The 21,128-nt window shown below is 48.0% G+C and overlaps 1 protein-coding gene across 1 annotated transcript in view; it reads right to left on the bottom strand.

Moving 5' to 3' along the window:
* Window positions 1-21,128, bottom strand: part of CALN1 (calneuron 1) — a 112,928-nt gene that overhangs the window by 43,317 nt on the left and 48,483 nt on the right. Inside the window, 1 exon segment of the mRNA XM_009645100.1 lies at window positions 15,536-15,648. Coding sequence (XP_009643395.1) covers window positions 15,536-15,648 — 113 coding nt within the window.

Genomic DNA, 21,128 nt, shown 5'->3' with positions numbered 1-21,128 from the left:
GCAGGAACGCCATACAAATTAGCCATGTTTTGTAGGAACAATCCATGGATGCTAACCTTTACATTAATCATCTACAGAGCAGTAACAGGAGAAAAACAAAAGCAATCACGTGCTCGGGAGCTGATCAGGAGTCATTGGCCAGACCCGGTGCAAAAGCAGCCTGAAACCACAAGCATTAAGAGTAAATCATGCTATTAGCATACAAGGATGCTGAATTATTGTCTCTGTGGGGCTGAACTGTGCTAATTCCCTTTTCTCCTCTTTCAGGTGAGTAGCTTTTCAATGTTGAAAAAGCGTTTTAACATAGAGCTTCTCTACACATACGTGTACTATCATACGGCTGCCTCGAATGAGGTGTGTGTGGATATTTATACATTTATGGCCGTGTTAGGGTAATGGTTGGACTTGATGATCTTAAAGGTCTTTTCTAAGCAAAATGATTCTATGATTTCCTCCTGTCTCCCCTTTTCATTGAAGGAATTAAGTGTCCAAGACTTGACCTGATGAAAACTGTAGTGATCTCTGGTGCAAAAGCAAAACCATGCCCTACCAGCACAGAAAACCCACAAAGCGCCACCCTGATGGGATGAAGGTAAAGGGCACGTTAGGCAAGGGCTGCGCTGTGCGCCATGATGGTGAGGGGTGATCAGCTGGGCACGGGAGCATCCCAACCCTGCTGCGTGACCGGAGGTACCCGCGCTGGGGAAGGCACAAGGAGCGAGATGACAGCAGCAGGGACACGGCGCGTGGCACCATGCCAGCAGCCACCGAGGGGAGATCACACACAGATGCGTCAGAGCCACGAAGGGCAAACTGCTGACATGTCCAGAAAGAATAACAAGGGAGAATGACAAAAGGCCACATAAAGGCTTATTAAGGGACTCCATCACCCATTCAGCTCTTCAACAACCGGGGTGCATTAAAACCAGCCGAGAGCTGGAAAAGCATCTGCTGCCGGTCGTGTCGTGGCAGGCGAGGCAGCAATGCGCTCTGCCTTCGGCTGGCTTGGGGACCTCGGTGTGGTGGCATCTCTGAGATGCCAGAGCCTGAATATCTACTCAAAGGCAGCGCCCAATGACTGTGACCCGATTTCATCAAAAGACTCTAAGCCCAGGATTTAATTTTGCAGGTGTTAAATTAACTGGATGGAGATTTAATTCTAGGAGCAATTTAGATGTCTATCAAATGGCACATGCAAGACAGGCCTGGAGGTTTTGAAATAGCCAGAGCCAGGCAATAAGAATGCAAACAAGCCCATGGAGGTTTAGTCGCAGGCACTGTCTTGTAATAAGGTCCATAACGACCTTGTACGAATAACAGCCAGGACGCCTCTGCATGTTGTGGAAGGCATTTGGAGAAGGAAAGTTTGAAGCAGTGTTCTTGGTGGAGACTATACTTGCTTTGCATTCAGAAAAGGAGTATATTTAAAAGGAAGACACCACATTCACCAGAAGTGTATGAGATGCAATAAACCACACACACCATGGATTTCTGAAATCATCAATTCCCGCTGCAATTAAAATTTTAACATCATCTGTATTTCTTCCATGTCCCTGGATGCACGAGCATGATAGGCAACTTTCAACATGTTTCTTCCCACGGATTCATCTTTGCCTGCTATAAATCAAATTATTCCTGCCTTTGCTCCCTATCTGCTCCTACATGTGTGCACAGCACACACTCAGGCCGCCGTGATGCCAGCAGTAACGTGTCCGATCCTGGGGCACTTTGTCAGGGATGATAAGTGAAGTCAGCAGTGATTATCAAACACGGAAAAGAGCCGGGGTGGAAGTGGAGAGAGAGGGTTGGAATTTTTTCTAGTGAATTTTAATGGACTTTAATCAGCCACTCCACGTTGATTACCATAAACCTTTTGAGTCTACGTTTCATATGCAAGTGTGCATGACGGTGATTGATACGGGTTTTTAACTCACCTAATTTAATTCTTGTACAGCAATCAACAGTCAGCTGTCTCCAAAGCAATCAGACCGGCCCGTGCAGGGAGATCAGAAGAGCTCATTGAGGCTCTCCTAGCCCTTCCCCTATCCCCAGGACACTGCTCCTTCCCCAGACCTTGCCATGGCAGAGCCCTCCTTGTCCTTGGCCATAGCCAGAAATGCTAGTGACAACTGTCACAATGAGAGGGGCTATCAGAAAAGCAAGGCACAGGCTGCCAGAAGAGAGATTATTCTTCAGTACATGGATCATAATCATCTTTACCCCTAGAAAGATCTGTAGGAAGTTTGTAGAGGGAACAATTCATGACCACGACAGAAAAAAACCCCACTGCACTCCAAAAACCAGTAGCGCAGCAAGATTTGCAAGCATCTGCCACCAGTTGTAGAGCTACCTGCCCTAAATCAGGTGCATCTCTACCGGCTTGGTAGGCAGCCAGGCAATGTGTAGCAACCCAAAAGCCATGCCCAACAGTTATCCCTGATAAATTACTATGAGTTTAAAAAAAATGGAAAACCCCACAGCCAATACGTTTAATTCATTTTCAATTTGCCAGGCCCTAAATGGATGCCTTTCCTTTTACAAATGAAATAATACAAACCCCATTTGATTTGTTTGCTGAAAAACATGCTCCAGATAAATAAGAATGCTGTGTTCTTGTGAGTAAAAAACATTTAAAAGCATGTTGATAAGAAACAGTCACAAATTCAGTAAAAACAATGCAGAAATTCTGGGAATAATGGTAATTTCAAAGAGTCTTTGATGAAAGTTTCACTTGGGAATAAACAAAGGGTAATTTTTCAATAAAATTGGATTCACAAAAACATGTTGATTATCTCCAATCTTCAGCGTAACTATTCTCTAAGGTATTACACAGCTATCCTAAATAAAAACAGCATTTCAATAGGGGAGGGAGGAGCTCAATACAAATAGGGAAGGCTCTTCCCTTAGTTCCTAAGTTCCCGGTCTTGAAAGATTTACGTCGGCGTTTCTCTGCCTGTGTGGTTATGTCCACCATGAATGCAAGAAGATGCAAAGCTAAGCACAAATTGAAATCATCTCAGCAAGCTGAGAGCAAGCCCTGAAAGTTGAGGGAAAATGGTCTGAAGTTGCGCCAGGGCAGGTTTAGGCTGGACATTGGGAAAAACTCCTTCCCCACAAGGGCTATCAGGCACTGGAAGGGGCTGCCCAGGGAAGGGGTCGAATCCCCATCCGTGGGGGTATTTAAAGGCTGGGCAGAGGAGGTACTTAGGGCCAGGGTTTAGTGGTGGGATGGCAGGGTTAGGGGAATGGTTGGGCTTGATGATCTTGAAGGTCTTCTCCAACCTAAATGATTCTATGATTCTATGATTCTAAGTCATACGCACACCTTTCCTGAGCTGAACCAGCGATTCCTGGAGGGTTTCATCATCATTTGATTCTACAATTATAATATATTCCACTTCTGCTCTGAAACTGCCCTTGGGATTCAAGCACTTTTGAATGTCAGTAGGAAAAAAAAAAGAAATATAGTCTACTGAAGGCTATTTGAGTAACTACAAGAGCATTTCTGAGCCGGGAGTTCAGCAGAGTTTTCACACCAGCTTGTAATAAAGACGTGACATCAGAAAAATGCAAGGATGGGGCCAATATGTAGCAAGAAGAAGCTAGTATTGGGGAAAGGATATATTTTAACTTAACATACTGGCTGATTTTGTGAAAACACGTGCCCACATACCAACTAGCCATAAAATAAATATTAATATTAGCTCAGCTGTCTCTTAATACAAAGGACATGAGTGCTGGAAGCTGAGGTTCATGGGTTTATCTTCACAGGGGATCGCAGTTCCTGAAAGCCCTGAAATCTGGCACCTACATACAGCCTGTCTGCTTTGTGACAGCTCTTTTCAGAATCCTCTCCCCTAAAAAGCATCAGTTTATTTCATTTGTCTTTTCATTGCTCTGTTACTTCCAAGAGTTCGAAGGAACGGGAGCTTTGTGCGCACAGGGGGAGCTGATGGATTGACAGCGATGTCTTGTACCAATAATCCCCTGAACAAGACGGCCTCCAGGGGAAAACCAGCTAAACGAACACACTCAGCAAGAGTGGAGAAATATTAAAAACATGCAAATCATTGTTAGGTCATTACTTTTTTTCCCCTCCATCTCTCCTTCAGGGTAAGGCAACAGTCTTCTGTTCTCTGCTCCAAAACCGGGGCCTTTCCATGGACTCCACCTTATGGGCCTTGCTGGGTTATCTCCTGAGGGTTGTGTCTGCTCAGCATAGGAAAGTTGGACATTAGGGTACATCTCCAGAGGGACCTCCAACACCATTCTGGCTCATTTTGAACACGGATCTTTCCCTTACATGTTAGATCTGCTTCATTCCATGGAAAAGGGCTCAAAATCACTTTTGAACGCTTCCCATAAAGTTCACACATGCATTGAATCCTTCCGCTAAGTTTCTCAGGCTGCTCTGGACTTCTGTCATAAGCATCTGCACCCTGATACATTTCTTAACTGAGAGTAAATGTAGTGGGTTACATAATTGTTTATTTTAATTACCACTTTATAGCATTGTGTGTTACTCAATAGTAACAGTAAAAAAAAAAATTCTCTGTGGGACTCAGACTACATCAGGACTACCGGCTCTGGAGTCTGCATGCATCTCAGAGGGTAAGGTTTTTATCTTTGCTGGTGCAGAAATGTATTCAAATCTCCACAGGAAGTCAGGTGACGGTGCAGAAAGCACACAGCCAAAGAAACAGTTTCTCGACAAAGTGGCAAATTTCTTTGAAAAAAGACCTTAAGGAATTTCTCCTGAAGATCAGCATCTTCTCACCCACTCGGTAAAACTACATTGTGCCTCCAGTGGAAAACGGCATTAATAAAGTCAGATCTGAGGAAGGGGCTACCAGAGCCTGTTTGGCTCAGCCAGTGCGGTGGCACAGGGTTCGCAGGGAGAGGTGACATTCACAGCACTGGGAACACACTCTCAGGACCTGTACATCACCCATCAATCCATTAAATTCTTGCCAAACAGTAAAAAAAACCAAACCAAAGCGCAGGAGGCCTGTTGGCAGCACTCGTGGCACGTGTTCATGGAGAAACAAGGTAGGAGCTTGTGCAGACCCCAGGGGCAGGAGAAGAAGGTGTGTGGCCCAGGCCCTGTCCCACTTCCTGGAGTGCAGAGAAGTCGGCAAAAGCAGCGTGGAGGGAAATGGTCTCAGGGCCACCAGTGGCTGTTAGACAGCCATCTCCCCATCTTCCCCAGTCCCCCCTGTCCTCAGTGCAGGAGGCAGGGGCAGGATGGAGCTGGCTGTGTCTGCAGCATGGCCAGGGCATCTCCGTCTTGATGGCCAGGGGAAAACCTTCACCCTGATGGCCAGGGGAAGTCCTCCATATGGATGGCCAAGGAAACCTCTGCATCCTGATGGAGAGCAGCTCAAGATGGCTGTTGACTGGGGAGTTGTCTGCCACGGCCACCAAATTTGCCCACCAGTATTGCTCCTCAGAAACACCAGTCTGGCACAGCAAGGGGAGGGGAACACCACAGAGGTGACGGTTAGGTGGGCATGGCAGGGACGGCCACCACTGCAAGTTGTAGGCAGCTGGTGAACGCCCCTCTCCTCCACAGGCAATTCCCAGCATGAGCTGCTCCTTGTGCCTCTGCACAAGCAGAAACCCAGCAGCTCTTGGCACCTTGCTGCTGCAACCCGAACGAGGCACCAAGATGCTCCAACAGCTGCTTCTGGCCCCATCCCTCAGCTGCTTCAGGGCTGTAACACAAGGTATTTTGCTGGCACAACTGAGAAGTAAAAAAATCTAACTGGGGCATCGCTTAGGGCACCAGGCAGCTTTCTTTTGGTGTCAGATGTCATGCTCCAGCAAACTGCACTGAAAATCTTGGATACGTACTAGGAAAGCCTGAGTTATATGCTGTGCTGTAGGAATTGTCTGGCAGCCAGGACCTGGAGGTCCTTCCTCAATGCCACAGAGTCCACTGCTCACCTGGCTTGCACTAACGAGCCTCAGCCATTGCCCAAGCTATCCACCGTCCCCACCACAGTGGTCCTTTGCAGCTCTCCATTTGCATTTGTTCTGAGGTCTGTTTGTCTTCTCCTTTCTTTTTTTTTTTTTCTCCAAGAGAGTAATTTCTTTTTCTAGCTTTTCTTTCACATAAGAGGTCATTTTTCTTTCTAAACATATTTGTTTGTTGCAAAGGGTTGCCAACACTTTTGCTTTTTTTTTTTTTTTTTTGTTTACGAGCAATGGAGTGTCATCTTTCCTGTTTTCCCTCTTATTTTTCTCTTTAAAACTTTAAAAATACTGTGAAAATTTCACTACTCTGCTGAAACCCAGGGCTTGGAGGCAGGACACCACATAGATTTCTGTCTCAAAGTGAGGATTCTTTAGAAAAAGAAATAGAAAAGGCCACCACCATGAAGGCTGTTTTTAACAATTCCCAGACTCCAATCTCCATGAAAACCAGAGTTTCCTTGTAGTCAATTAAGATTTCACTCAACAAAATGACAGCAGCACAGTCAAAGAGATGTCCTCTCCTATGGGGCCAGGCTGGGAGAGTTGGGGTTATTCAGCCTGCAGGAGAGGAGGCTGTGGGCAGACCTGATCGCAGCCATTCAGTGCTTAAAGGGGGCCCATAGGAAAGGTGGGGACAATCTTTTTGGTAGGGCCAGCTGTGACAGGACAAGGGATGATGGTTTTAAACTAAAGGAGGGGAGATTGAGACTGGATATAAGGAAGAAATTCTTTACAATGACGGTGGTGAAACACTGGAACAGGTTGCCCAGAGAGGTGGTGGAGGCCCCATCCCTGGAAACATTCAAGGCCAGGTTGGACGGGGCTGTGAGCAACCTGATCTGGTTAAAGGTGTCCCTGCTCCCCGCAGAGGGGTTGGACTGGGTGACCCTAAAGGTCCCTTCCAACCCAAAACATTCCATGATTCTATGATTTTGTTACGAGAACATGAAGGATCCAGGCAAGCCGCAGGTAGTGCCCTCTGGTGACTACTGAACTGCAGAGCCTTACCCGCCCTTTCTGTTGTGCAGAGGAAGGACGGATCCTGAGATCTGCTGCAGGCTTAGGATCTGAGGACTGGTGGATCCTCTGCTCTGAAAGAAAATCCTTCCTGGCACTGGGAGTGCAGGGGATACGGGATTTGAAGCCAGAACTGTTGCCCCTGAAACTCCCTTGCATGAAGCATACTGCTTCTGCTCCATCGCCCAATGGTGCCTTTCAAAGTCATCAAAGCACATTCAAAGAAAAAAAAAAAAAGATGCCGGCCTCAAAACAACCAGCACCAGAGATGTACACAGGCACTCAGAGGTCCTGGGGAGTCTGACTGCTGCAGCAAGGAGCCCACAAGCCAAGAACTCCCCTCCCCAGCCCATGTTCCAGGTACCCACGTGCACATCAGATGATGGTCTCACACCTTTACCTTTCCTACACATTGCTCCTTACATTTCTAAGCAAATCACTGAGAAAAGCACAGTGCAGGTCCTATTCCACCCATTAGGCAGGGGAAAAAAAATCCCAGTGACACACAGAGATGCAGACTGAATTTATATATAGGCTGGCACAGACAAAATAACCTCTGTACCGTAAGAGCTGGATGAAGTATATGTATGTGAGTGCTCTGGGGCATGCACAAAGCCAAATCACCACCTGCCAGGACAACCGTATGCTGTCATCCAGCAGGCAGGATGCCTCTTGGTATGAACTGCCTGCTTTAAATAAACTTTGAACCAAAGCTGTGGTGTGTTTCTGAAGGCTAAATGTATGAGTAAGCTGGGTGAAGCTACAGAACACAGTTGGACAACGAAATCTTGCTTTTCTCCTGCTAGTGGCACCAGTCCCGCTTTGGTTCACATGCCTTTCAAAACTTTATTGTTTCCAGTGTCTCCAGTTTTGAGGTCTGACTTTGATCCTGATGACTTGGGTGAACTGATTTTGTTACAGGGAAAGATGTGTACTGGTGAAAATGAGGTCCATTCAGAGAAACAGATAAAAGGGATGGCACCCAAACATTGCCCACTCCTGCCCACTGGCGACTTCATACATTGCAAACAGGTTCCAGGGATGTGCCAGTCTCACCATCCAAGGACGGCCTTACCACCACCATCCAGGCCATGAACTTCTCCAATGTTTGCATCTACACCAAAGGCTGCGACAGCGCTGCTGGGCTGCATACCCAGACTATGAACAAAGAGAAGTCTCTTGCTGGTGAGTTCATTACCTGCAAGCGTTCAGCTTTCGCTGTCACAACAACAACCACTGGGTGCCATGTACTCAGTGGAATGTTGTTGTCAACAAAAGAAGATTTAAGAAGGCAACCAGAACTGTTCTCCTTCCACTGGTAACAGCCTCAGCACTAGCAGAGCTGGTGAAACCCTTAGTGGGACTCATCAGATGACATTTAACTGTCCCCCAGTGCACACATCTCCATCTGAGCCACTTTTCTAGTCTTCCTTTATACCAAATGGAGAAAAAAATGGCACTTTTGAAGCACGATGCATCTCCCCCTGAGGTTGAAGCCTAAAGCTGATCCCTTGCATTGTACCCTAGAAGTGGCTGTTTCTCTCCATTAACTCTAAAGGGAGTCTAAGCAGTGCCCCAGGTTAGCGGAGGTGAGGTGCACACTATCCACACCAGCTACGTGGCCAGAGCCACTGCTCGTCACCACTACACAGCCACCTGTGTCCTGGTAACGGGAAACCTCGCAGCATTTTAAAACTGGATAGAAGGAAACCACACATCAAGTCTAAAATGCAGGAGCAGATATTGCAGGACATATTTAATTTCTGAAACTGGAAACACGGTCAGGACGCAGGAGCTAATGGTGTCTGGGTGAATGTAATGACTGCAGTTGAGCAGAGCCCAGCTTTAGCTGTGATGGGGAGGATAGCTGCCTTGGCTCCCAGGCCCAGCTGCAGTGGTTTCTGCTGGAAAGTCAATGCCAAGGTTTTCAACTAGTCCTTCAGTTTGCTGTTATCCAGCTTGGGAAACCCAGGAAAGGGTAGATCTTGAAGAAATACAGAACTTCTTTTCTGTGGAAATCACTTTGAGATATTTCAGGTTCAACAACCAAAAAGCCACCAGCCACATTGTTTCTAACACTGAAAAGGTTGCAGTGGGGTGGAGGGTTTTGTTTGGCAGAAGAGCATGTGCATGGGTGAGGGAACGTGCATGGTGCAATGATACAGCCCCAGCTGCCCATCCTTGACCCCATCCATCAAGTTTTGGCACCCAAAATTTCAGCTGCGATGTTTCCTCATTTATACCCTAAAGTAGTCACCAAGAGGGAGGCCACTTAAATGGCCACTAAGTCTGCACATTCTCCTAAGCCATCCTTCCTCCCTGAATCTCAGCCATCTTTCCAAGCAGTAGTACAAGAGCAGTTCCTTACCCACTCCAAACTACACGTGCTCAGCCCAGCTGCGAAGCCTGTGCTGCCAGGAACCACCACCGACCCCAAGCATCACCCGCTACCCTGAACTGCAGAACTGACTCTTCCTCCACAGAAGCGGGTTTGAGATGGCTCTTTGAAAGGCTGAAATGGCAGCACCTGAAATCAAGGGGTTATTTGCAGCAGAGCAGCTCACTACCCGCAAGCCATTGCGGTGCAAGACATAAAATGGCCCCTCCTGGGCTTTAGCAATATCCCACACCAGCCCAGGAGGAGGAGGACGCTAAGAAGGGGAGGCCACATACACCCCCCACCCGGCTGGCCCTCCTGCAAGAGGCAAGCTGTTATTTTGGCAATGCCATGGTCGGTGGTTGGATCTGTTACCATGTGAAATTGCACATGGAGGCACAAACCCTTTCTCCACAACTCCAGCAAGGTTAATTTGCCATCATCAAATTAACTCCTCTGCGGGGACAAGAGGAGAAAGCTCACATATGGGGACAAATTGCATTAGGTTTATCTACTGGACTTCACAAAGAAAAATCCCTCTCTAAGCAAAACCACCTTTGTAGAGAGCCAAGGCACGCACCGCTCGCACGCCTCGCCGGCAGCGTGGCTCCGACACTGCGTGCTCAGCCCCTGCCTTCCCTCCCACACCATCACCCGCCGTGGCTTCTCCGTACCCTGCCCTGTGCCACTGAGGTTCCCACACATTTTCTCCTTCATTTCACTCTATTAAAGCACTAATTGATTGACCAGATCATGAGAGCCCAGATCACTCCCCAGGGACGCTGTTGCATTTGCAGTGACAACTGCAAACAAGATTACGGATGGGCAGTTTTGCACAGCAAAATCATTAAAGCATCAGCAAACCGTGCCGGGAGGATGAAACCGCCGTGTCCCATCCAGACGTGTCCCTCTGCTATCCTGCATTCACAGCTGGCCCTGAGCCCCCCCTTCACCTGAGCCCCCTCCCAGCCAGCGCCAGATGCAATATTGCATGGCTGGATGTGGTCCTTGCTCTATTTTTCCCTGCATCCAGGGAACGAAATGCCCATTGGTGCATGCTGCTGAGCGTGGTGGCTCAGGAGCACAGGGGGTTCTGCTGTCTTGGGCCATCCCTTCTTCCTTGCACAGGGGGGCCACAGGACCTAGCTTTGGCTGGATGAGTACATCCACCAAAGATTGTAAAAACCAATGTATTCCCCCTCCCGAGCAAAGGTTTGTGGAAGCCTGGAGAAATGAAAAAGGTTTTCCCAAGCCCAGGGAACAGGAGCTGAGCTGCTCTGTTGGCAAGACCTGTCTCCCCAGTCCTCTAGCTCTCCCCCCAAAACTGCAGGGACATCTCTATGGCAGAAAAATGAGATCTCTGAGCAGCACCTCCCCAGGCCAAAGCACCGTGTTGGTATTCTGGTCTTCCTGCTCCTGCAAAACAGCCTTATTTATCCCGAATCAATCAGCTTCCTCCTGAACACCAATGAATTATACTGGGCGATATCTAACGCGACGAATGGGCACCATGTCTGCGCAGATGATACAGCACTGTCCCCTCATGCAAGACAAAGCTTCCAGATATCTTTGCACCGGCAATGCCTTAGCGTTGGCTGAAATGATGTTCCCTGCAGCTTCCATGTGCATACAGTAAGGGGGGGTGGGGTGGGGAGAGCAGGCAGTGTTTTGCCTTTTAAATGATCACCATAAGAAGTATTGACTTTTCAAAATAATCTCATCAGTGCTGTTGGGTACAGAATTTATTCTGCATCCGACACAGATGCAGCCCTGTTGTTTAACCATTCGAACTTGTTCTGACTTCAAAAAGCATTTTAGCCAAGACAGATAGGTTTATTTTAATTAAAAGCCTGTAAACCAAGATGATTATTACTTCTGTTCCTGTTGCTTACCCGCAGGGACTGGAGATCCACTACACCGCGTCCTGTGCAAACTATTTAACACTTGTGCCTGAAGGTCTTTGCACTTAGAAACAATCTGGGCAGAAATTGTAAATGAATATGAAATCCCAGCTTCTCCCCTCTCCTTTCATCCCTCTCTCTGGCTCAGAATGGCAGGGCATAGTGCATAGATTTGGAGTCTGCTTGCCAAAAAAAAAAAGAGCTAATATTTACCAGTAGTGATGTTTGTCTTTTCTGTAATGCTCTTGATCTAAGTCGCTTTACAGACCTGAATGGCCATGCATTGGTAATGCCCCCAAACCGCTGGAACAAAACACAGCCCTCAGTGCATGACTGGAACCAGACTTATGTTCCCTGAGCTCTGGAAAAATAGACTCTCATGCCTGAAAATTGATCAAATAGCATCTCTCTGACCATGCAGCAGCCACCACATCACTGCAAAAGCACTGCCGGACACACTAAAGAACACCAGCCTCAGGACAGTAAGCGTGAGCACCAGCAGGAGCAGCTGTGAGAAGGTGGGCAGAGAAGGTGAGTGATGGGTGGCCACTTTTTAAAAAATACAGATGGAGAGGGAAAGGGGCAGACACCCTGCGAGAGACCAGGGGTCCAAGACCTCTGTGCAGGGCCAGGCTCGCCTGCTCCTGCTGGCTTCCAAAACAGAGTTCAATAGGTACTCCCAACATCTCATCTCTGCTCTTTATTTTTTCTTTACATTTTATTTTGAATAAATGCAGACCCTGTGGAAGCAGCCACAGCAGGTCTGCCCCAAACCAGGGAGAATGGGGCTTCATCAGGTGCTTCCAGCCTTCAAACTCCTCCTGACCACAATCCTGCACGCTGAGGACTGGCTAATGATTACTGGGCAGCTGTATATTTAAGAAGAAATATTTAAGGCAGCCTAAGACTGTCTTAAAAATTTGAGACAGTTAAAGATGCCTGTGCACGGGTTCATGCTACTTCTATTTGCACACTGTTGGTACGAGGATGAGAAAAGCATTTTGAAACTGAGCAGGAGGCACCCAGGGACGTCCTCTGCACAACAGTGCTTGGTGTGTGCTGCATCTCGCTTGGGAAAGACAGACTTTGAGATGGAGGAGAGCCCGTTATTTCCTCAGCTCCCCTGATATCAGTGGTCTATATCAACTCAGACTGAAATAGTATTTGCAGGGATGATTTTTCCCTCCCCCTAGATACTTCCCAATTGGGCTCTGGGACCGTGGAGAGCCATTCTAACTGGAGCAGAACTGATCGCTACTACCTGAGAAAGCAAGAGTTAGACGCCTTAAACATACACCGATGCAACTCAATTTAAAGCCCACACGAGAAATCAAGGGAGGAAAATGCATCCGAGAGACCCTCTGTTTCTCCAACAGCTGCCAATGCTCAGGTCTCAGCCAAATCCTGCTTCTCCCAGGCTCTTTAGTCAACACACACAATAGGACGGATGCGCCCTTTCCTTATTATTTGAAGCCTGCCTCTTCCACACATCATCCCTCTCTCTCCTCCCTACTCCTCCACTGTTTCTCCCCCCTTGCCATCTCCTGCAGCCCCACTGCTGTTGTTGTAAGATCCTTCCCCTCTGCAGCTTCTGCCATCTGGAACCGCCTTCCTGTACCCCACCAACTCACTCCCAGCTTTGCCTGCAAATGCGTCTCCGGGCCCTTGCCTGTTCCTTTGAATTCCTCTCTCCTTCTGCTGCTGTTTATTATTTAACTCTGTCATTGCATTATTTAAAGTGCTATTAAGGCGCACTTGGAACAGAGTCTGCACTGAAGTGACACAGTATAGAAAGCTGGACCCTCAGCAAAAATACCCCGTGAGCCAAAATCATGACAGTTGGAGGGAAGCCGTTTGGTTGGAAGAAGGGAAGGCACTTTCTGGATGTCAGCATGGATTTTCTCTCCCCCTGGAACCGATATAAGACCCTCTTTAAGATGTCTTTTGTTGCCTGCAGCTTTGGGGTGAGGTTTCCTGGTAGCATTGCCCAGCCAGCTGACACCAAGGCAGAGTTGTCCCTCCTTGTCCCACCCTTGCTGCCCTTGTCACCTAGCACTAGTCACAACTACAGGCTTGTGGGCACCATTCCCTCCTCAAAATCACTCCTTGGGGGTGACTGCAGCGGTGGAGTGCTCTATCAGCAACCCAAACTCATCCCCTTCTCCCTGCCATTCCTTTCCAGCAAATGTGAAAATTGCACGTCAAGGGAATGTGGGAAATGCAACCCGGCCCTGATTCCGAAAAGGGCTTTCTTTCAAATCAGGCATAATCCCACAGGAGATAATGCAGATGCATAAATGCTTTGCTTAAAGATGAGGTGAATTATGGCCCTGCAGAGGCCTTGGGTAAAGGCAGGGAGGGATGGGCAAACGCAACTTGTTCCCTGAATTGCACTTCCCTATGTGGTTTTATCCTTGCTTATTCTTTAGGAATAAGTAGCAAAATTACTGTATTCTTCATGAGCTCTCCTACCCCAAGAGAAATGAAATGTGAGATGGACCCTTCTCTTCAGCAGCTTTGAAATCCAGAAAAGTGCTACGTGAAGAGATGTATTCTTACCCTTACAAGTAAAAGACCACGAACTACTTTTTTCTGAGGCCCTGGAGCACTTGTGTAATTCAGCCAAAGCTTCGCTGCCTGTGGACACCCCTCAGGGCTGCCCCTTCCCACCGTGGGGCTGGTGACATGAAGTGTCTGCACTCTTTTCACCTGTCCCACCGCAGCCTGGGGGGGCACAAGGGCCATGGTCGCCACTGAGTGAAAGGGCAAGGTGAAAGCTGGGCCCCGGAGTCCTGCTGCTCTAAAACCAGAGCACACGTCCTCCCTTCCTCGCTCCTTCTGAGCAAAGCCACTGCAGGCATTTACATGGGCTGAAGGGTCACTAAATGGCAGCGCCTTAACCTGCAAACTGAATTTTTAGGGAGGGCTCCAGACTTCTCTGCTTCCCCATCAAAGAGGTCAGTTCATGAACTTGATTTTCCCAATGGGTATTTTTTGCTGCTGGAATGGCTCTGGTGAGGCCAGCCTCACCAGGGGATCTGGAAAGCACCAATGGCCCCGTGGGACGGGATGGTGCTTCCTCCTCTCCCAGTTGCTCATGTGCTGGGATGGAGCTTGCAGGGTGCAGTGGAGGCAATGAGACATTTGTGACAACCACAGTCCTGCCCTTGGCGGCATGACTTCAGCTCTCACATCCCCCCAGATACATTACAAACCACTGCAGCTTCACCAACGACAGACTCTTGCTTTGATGACCAAATACTAGAATCCAGACCAGGATTTCCAGGCTTATTTCTATCACATGCCAGGAGGCCAGGAACAAGTTTTTAAAAGACTTTTACAAGGCTTTTGCAAAACTCCACCCAATTCAGTCTGGACAGTGCTGGAAGGTAGTAAAAGACAACAGAAACGCTTATATCCAGGTTTGACTCCTTTGATTCCCATAAACTTGGTAACAGCTAAAGTTTATTAGCAAGCAAAGGCTGTTGGACGATTAATGAAACGAGCAGTAATCTCACAGGAAGCCACACATTTAACCCATTGGCAACAAACATGCAGCACTGTGTTTTGGGAGATTTTTAATCCCCGCCATAACAGCCTGGACTGTCCTTGCTTTTCCAGGAAAGTCTAACGTGGTTCAAGATCACACAGCATGACAGACGCGAGGCAGCTCCCACTGCCAGACCTGCCCCGCACTCCCCGATGCCCCAAACCAGCCGGACCAAACCACCCCAGGGCAGCACCATGGGTAACACTTGCACTGGCACAACGTGATTATCCTCAGCCTGGGGCCTGAATCAACCACAGAAGCACGGATCAGATGTGACCTGCATGACACACCTCACTCTGCCTGGAGCATCCCTCTGCCACTGCCACGGGATGTTGAACAGTGGCACATTTCTGAGAGCAGCCGGACAGGTTCAAGATTCCCAACTCAAAAGGCTCATCAAGAAAAACGTTCTTCTCTTCCAACAAGGAATTCCAAAACAGTCCCAAACATGTCACACAGATAATGGGGTGTTTTGTTGTGTTTGACCGCAGTTCACCCACAGCAAGTGCTTTCCCTTCCTCCCGCAAAAGGCTTAGCTGAGAGCAGGTCCCTCCAGCAACGTGGGGTTGTCTTGCACAGCAGACAGCGAGAGGGACCCAAGTAGCCCTTACACAAACATTCACGCTTCACAAAACATCTTGTGCTCCTCAACAAATCAATTCAGGAAGCTACTGATAGTTGGCTAAAATTGATTTTAAAAGAATGACCACTTACCTGCCAGAATATGCTGTCTATTGTATTTCCCAGAAAGCCATCTCTGCCTTCTGATGATACCAGCTTAGGTCCCAGAATAGTCATAAATTCATCAAAATCAACCTGGCCATCCCCTGGAATGAAAGAAAAAGATCAATGTTTTCACTGAAGTACCACTTCGTGCCCACATCCAACCTGCTGCTCCAGATCTTCTGCATATCATGGACCCATACATGCGCTATGGCACCTCCTACATCAACTTCATGGTGCCTACAGACCCAAATTTGTTGTTATCCCAATGAATGGCCCGTATTGTGGCATACCCACACCTGAAGACAGGACCAGATGCACAGATAGAGAGGAATAGGTCGTTCCCCAGCCCCAAAGCGTTTGTAGGCAAGTCACTTCTCAAAAAAACCCACTTTTGGCAGGAGGACAGCAGCCATCAGCATGGCCAGGGCTCTTCCCCTCTACAGAGCCGCCAAACAGCCAGGTCTCTGCAAAGCTTTTACAGGGCCAACCCCATCCTCCAGAGGAAGGGAGTACACACAGAGGAAAGAGCCAGACTATTGCGAATCCACAAGGCATTTCATTTCAGCTTTCCATCAGCATCCATCTCTTAAAAGCCCTGTGTGCTTGGCATGCCAAGCAGGCAGTGCAGGAGTAGCTTCGGTGCATTAGCTTCTCCTGCCATTAATGAACTGAGCCTATGCTGTCCCAAGCCCCTCAAGTATATTGTGTGTTTTGTAAATGAGGCATGTGGCTGCTCGAAGCATACCCGAGCATCCTATCAAACATTACTTTTCCCTCAGAGAACTTCTGCAATGCTTAATGAAAAGGGCAAAAAAAAAGGAAATTCATGCCTGTTTAAGGATCTTAAAAATATTCGCTTCCCTGAACAGGGTAGTTCAGTGTTTATATGCCTCTCCTTTGGCTGTCAGTCCATAGATGTGTCTTCCTACATATTATTAGGCCAATTGATATGGGTGGATATATTAGCCCTCCTTCAATTCTGGAAGCAGAATCAGCAACTGTAAGGCTTTTTGGTTGTTTTTTATTCAGATTCAGCTGGAACTGACTGCATCCACCTCTCCATGTAGTTGCTGTTGCTAAATTAGTAGGTGTAAGAAGTGTCTGAAACCATCAGACTAAAGCAGATCAATGCAAGGGCTACTATTAAAATGTCACTATTGCCTGCAGTACCTGCAGCAGCACTGCGTGACAGCTTTACCGCGTGCGCTGCATGCTGCTGCCATCTCTCCTTTTTATGATATTTCATATGCTTGATCCAAGCGTATGCACCACTGATTGAAATCGCTCCCTGTCCTTATCTTCGCAGAAACACAATGTGAAAATAAGCGGAGTCAAAACGCTTGCTTGCCAGAAGAGTGATCTCTATTCATTAGGTTCTGCCTGTAATTTCTTGAAGACAAGAGTGAATATCCTAGGGGCAAGCCAGTGAAGAAGGCTCTGGAAGGAAACCCAGCAGGGATTCATAATAGCTTTGATCCCATAACGTGCAAGAAGACCCCATCCAGCTGCTGAAGTTCCTCACACCTTTAGGGCTCAGCACACACTGAAGGGCTTTGCAGGGCTGGCGTGGGCTGAGCACTTGCAGGTTGGAGCTCATTTCTGGGACAGCTTATTAAGCAGAAAAGGAAAGGGGTGGGTACGCCATCACTTGGAAAGCCATTCTTTAAAATATTTATGGGCTACGAGAAAACCTGTTCCTTCTGCTTCCCCATGAGGGGCATCAGTTTAGGACATCAGGTTGGACTGCACGTTGGATCAGGCTGGGGAAGGCAATGCAAGGTGACAGTGGACATTGCAGCACATCACTCCAAGGGAAAGGCAGAAGCAAAACCATACACGGTGAGGCAAATTGGGTTAAAGGAATCAGCCAGATTAGCAAGAAAACAATTTGCATTTTAAAGATACTCCAGTACCTGCCCGTGCATATATTTGCTCTATCCATGTGTGACCCCAAAATATTGAGTTATTCAATTTATGTTTTCTACAGTGTCATTTCATCCACAGCGGAGACACAGGACTTGGTCCTACACGTGAGAAAGCAGGTGCCAGGGCTCCTGGGCTCTGCATCTGACTCAGACCAAGACTTTGGGCAACCCCTTGCTCATGACTTCCCTGTGCCTTTGCCAGGGATCATAACTAACCTCACAGGGTTTAATTATCAGCTTAATTATAGCATTTTCCACAACCTCAGAAGAATGATGCCATTACAAAATGCATTATCCCCTTATTGACTGCTTTTTCAATTAAAACTGTTAACTAGCAAGGCAACTAGACCCACAACATATTTCCTGGTCAAAATATCCCTTTAACATTCATTTTAAGCTGCAGAAAACAAACCTTCCTGCCATCAGGATCTCAGGAGACTGCAGCATCATAATATAAAGAAAGAGAACTCACAATTTTGGCTGAAAATTCCTTTTACAGTATTCAACACCCAGGAGAGAAATACTATAAAAAAAAAAAAAAAAAGACATGCAGGCTCCAAGACGCACCCAGTGCAACTCTGCATGACTGCAAGGTGAAAGCACACAGGGCTGCTCTCTGCAGCCATGGCATAACCAGGGACTGCCCGATACACACATCGCCTATAGGATCTACAAGTGTTTAGGCCACCCATCAGCTCCTGGGAACCCTCAGCTTGAAATTTGTGTTGGGTACAGTCAAAAGATGCCTTCCTCCTCCTGTGAGCCACAGTCACGTACATGGCGCGCTACAGGCTGATGTGCAATGCATGCATCAAGCATCTGTTCCAGAATCTGCATTGGAGGAAAATCAAACACTGCGCACATCCCCACATTTGGCTTTGCTGTTCCTACAGATGTATTCCTGCCCAGGAAGAGTTGATATTCAGAGCGAGCGATGTGCTGCTTATTCAGAAATGAACTTTTAGTTGGGTTTAAGGGATGGGAAGAAGGGAGGAAAATGCCAGGGTGGAACACGTGTGCTGTCTATGCTGCTCTCATCTTCCCTTGCTCCTTTCCATGAGCCAGCCAGCAAGCCCCAAACAACACTGCCGTCAGCGGTGATCACACAGCCCCAAATCCCTCGCCATCCCCCTGGGCCAATCTATAATGTGTGCGGTGTTCACATCCTCCCCTCACCCTCTGCCTCCAAGCTCTACTTTAGCAAGAACTCATCACACTGAAGGAAAACAACCTCATAAGGAGGGACGGGGCACAAGCAGCCGAAAAGCTGCAGCCAGGATGGATTGGGCTGTGCTCCCCGTCTGGTGACAGCCGCAGCTATTCTCCTCTCCCTGCTCCCACCAGTTACAAATGCGGATGAGGTTTATAAACCTGAGCTGTGCTGAAGTCCCTGATTGATGAAGGCACTCACGCATTGCAATAACTTATTTACAAACTGGGAGGGCAGGGAAACCTCGAGGCACAGCGGTGCGGGTCAGCTGGGGCAGGGGAAGACCACTGGGTGGCACAGTGGGTGAAGACCAGCAGGGTTCCAGGCAGGATGCGACCCAGATGTTGCTCTATCCCCGATTTACTCCCCGTCAGCCAAGGGACAGTCACTGCTTCAGAGGTCATCTTAGCAGAATATAAGAGCTGAGCTTTTAACCCCTGGTTTTAAACCACCTAAAGCATCTATTTATTTATTTGCAGTTACACCCTAACGCTTTTCTTCCCCACAATGTTTCCTCTTAATCCTGGCGCTAATGTCAAAGAGTCAGAAGGGTTTTAGCAATCATATGGCTGAGCCTCGTATGACTAAAACTGTGACTCAGAACATTGCTGGCCACATCATCAGAGACAAATCAGATCTGCTTATCATTACCAGTCCCTTAGCATCGGCTGGGCGCTAAGTGCTCCCAGATACCCACAAAGGTTTGCTGCCTGCAAGACACTGTCTCAGTTCTGAGAAAAAAAAAAAAAACAGGAAAATGTGGGAATAAAAAGGAATAGCAAGTAGATGGACGGTCAACAGCACCGGGAGCAATAGTGTGAGCCTGGCTAATTGCTCCATCATGGAAAGAGGATGCTGAAGGCACCCAGTAACATCTTTGGGTCCTCTGGGAACCTTTTCAGTGCCCAAAGACCACACATGGCCAGCAAGGGGTCCTGGACCTGCCAAAGTCACAATGTGCATTGTTCATTCACTGGGTGCAGAAAGACCTCGGGGATAATTTCAGTTTGAAGAGCCCCAGCATCCAAGTTTGCTGTGCTGTGAGCTCAGTCTTGCCGCCATCACAGAGCTCCACAGAGCTACAGCAGGGAAACATCGGGCCCCGCACCATGCTCGACATCCACTTAGGCCAAGCACACCAAGGACTATGGAGCAGCAGCTAAGAGCAGCACAGAGCTGGGAAACCAAGCTCTTTTCCAGCTCTCCCAGACACTGCAGCCCAAGGAAATTTGCTTTGGCCATGACAGCCCCAAGGAAGGGGTGTCTGCACCTCTGAAAAATGGCCATTAGCTCTTCTAAAACCAATGGGATGTGGAAAAAGGAAAAGCACTAACGACTTAAAATACAGAGGAGCCTGGAAAACTACCACTGTACTCCCAGGGAGCAAACTCCACGTTGGACACGTATGTTGGGGGGATCTGAAGGAGCACTTCTGAAGGGGGATTTACTCCTAAACCACTTGCCTTCAACCCCAATTCATTCATACCGGGGTTGTGCTTCCAGATCCCCAGGACAAAGAGGTTTCAAGGCACTATCATTTGCTCTTGCTGGAGGTGCTGTGCTTCACTGGTGCATCAGAGCTGAGCACAGAAAATCACAACCCTTTCTCTAAGCTGATGGGCTTTGAGCTCCAGTCCAAGGATTTAGTCTTCCCTCAGCCCCCATGACTAATGAAGAGAAGAAGGGAAGGTTGGATTTGCTGGAGGATGCTTAGCAGGAAAGACACAAGCATTTGAGAACAGGCTCTGCAGTCACCTTGCCAGGGCACCAAGGAGGGCAACCGCAGCACAAAATACCCCCAGTTGCACTCTTACACCAAGCCAAGTTACACCCATGTGGCCTGAGCCCCATCCTGCCTTTCTCCTGGTACATTTGTCCTGATCCCTGTCCTGTTTGCCCAGGTTGGATGCACCAGGCTGAGAGTGCAGCAGACCACCCCCAAACCACACAGGACCCATACCCAAGGGCAGAACAGAGACTTACATGTGGTTTTCAGAGCCTTGTGCATTAAACTGGGAGCCTGCATAATCTGGCCTGACTGTTTCCTAAGTAAGCCTTTCCTCTGGCCAGCCTCAGGACAAGCAGGTTCTCCCTCCTCCTTAAAAGTTCCCTGCCACAGCACAAAAATGATGCATGCATTTAAAGGGGGATGAGGCTGTGCTGTCTGTAGACTGATAAGTATTCACACCTGGGTTGTTGTCGGGTTTTTTTTTTTCTTGAATTTGACCTCCAGAGTGTAGCTAGGTGATATATTTAAAGTTAATGAGCTCTTTTGCAGCTTGGGTCCCAGGCACACACAAGACTCCTGTTTATTTTTATTCTCATAATAGCTAGCTGCAGTGACTCCCTGTCCTGCTCTGTGTCATTGTTTGCGCCCATAAGGTAATGGGTGCAGAGATCATACAGGCTGGCGGCAGCTGGTGGCGCCCCGCGTTTTAACACAGTC

This window comes from Egretta garzetta, unplaced genomic scaffold (assembly GCF_000687185.1).
Source record: "Egretta garzetta isolate BGI_Z169 unplaced genomic scaffold, ASM68718v1 scaffold108, whole genome shotgun sequence".
In the NCBI taxonomy this organism is placed as follows: Eukaryota; Metazoa; Chordata; class Aves; order Pelecaniformes; family Ardeidae; genus Egretta; species Egretta garzetta.
The sequence above is the reverse complement of the archived record's forward strand: the minus strand, read 5'-3'. Positions and strand labels throughout refer to the sequence as shown.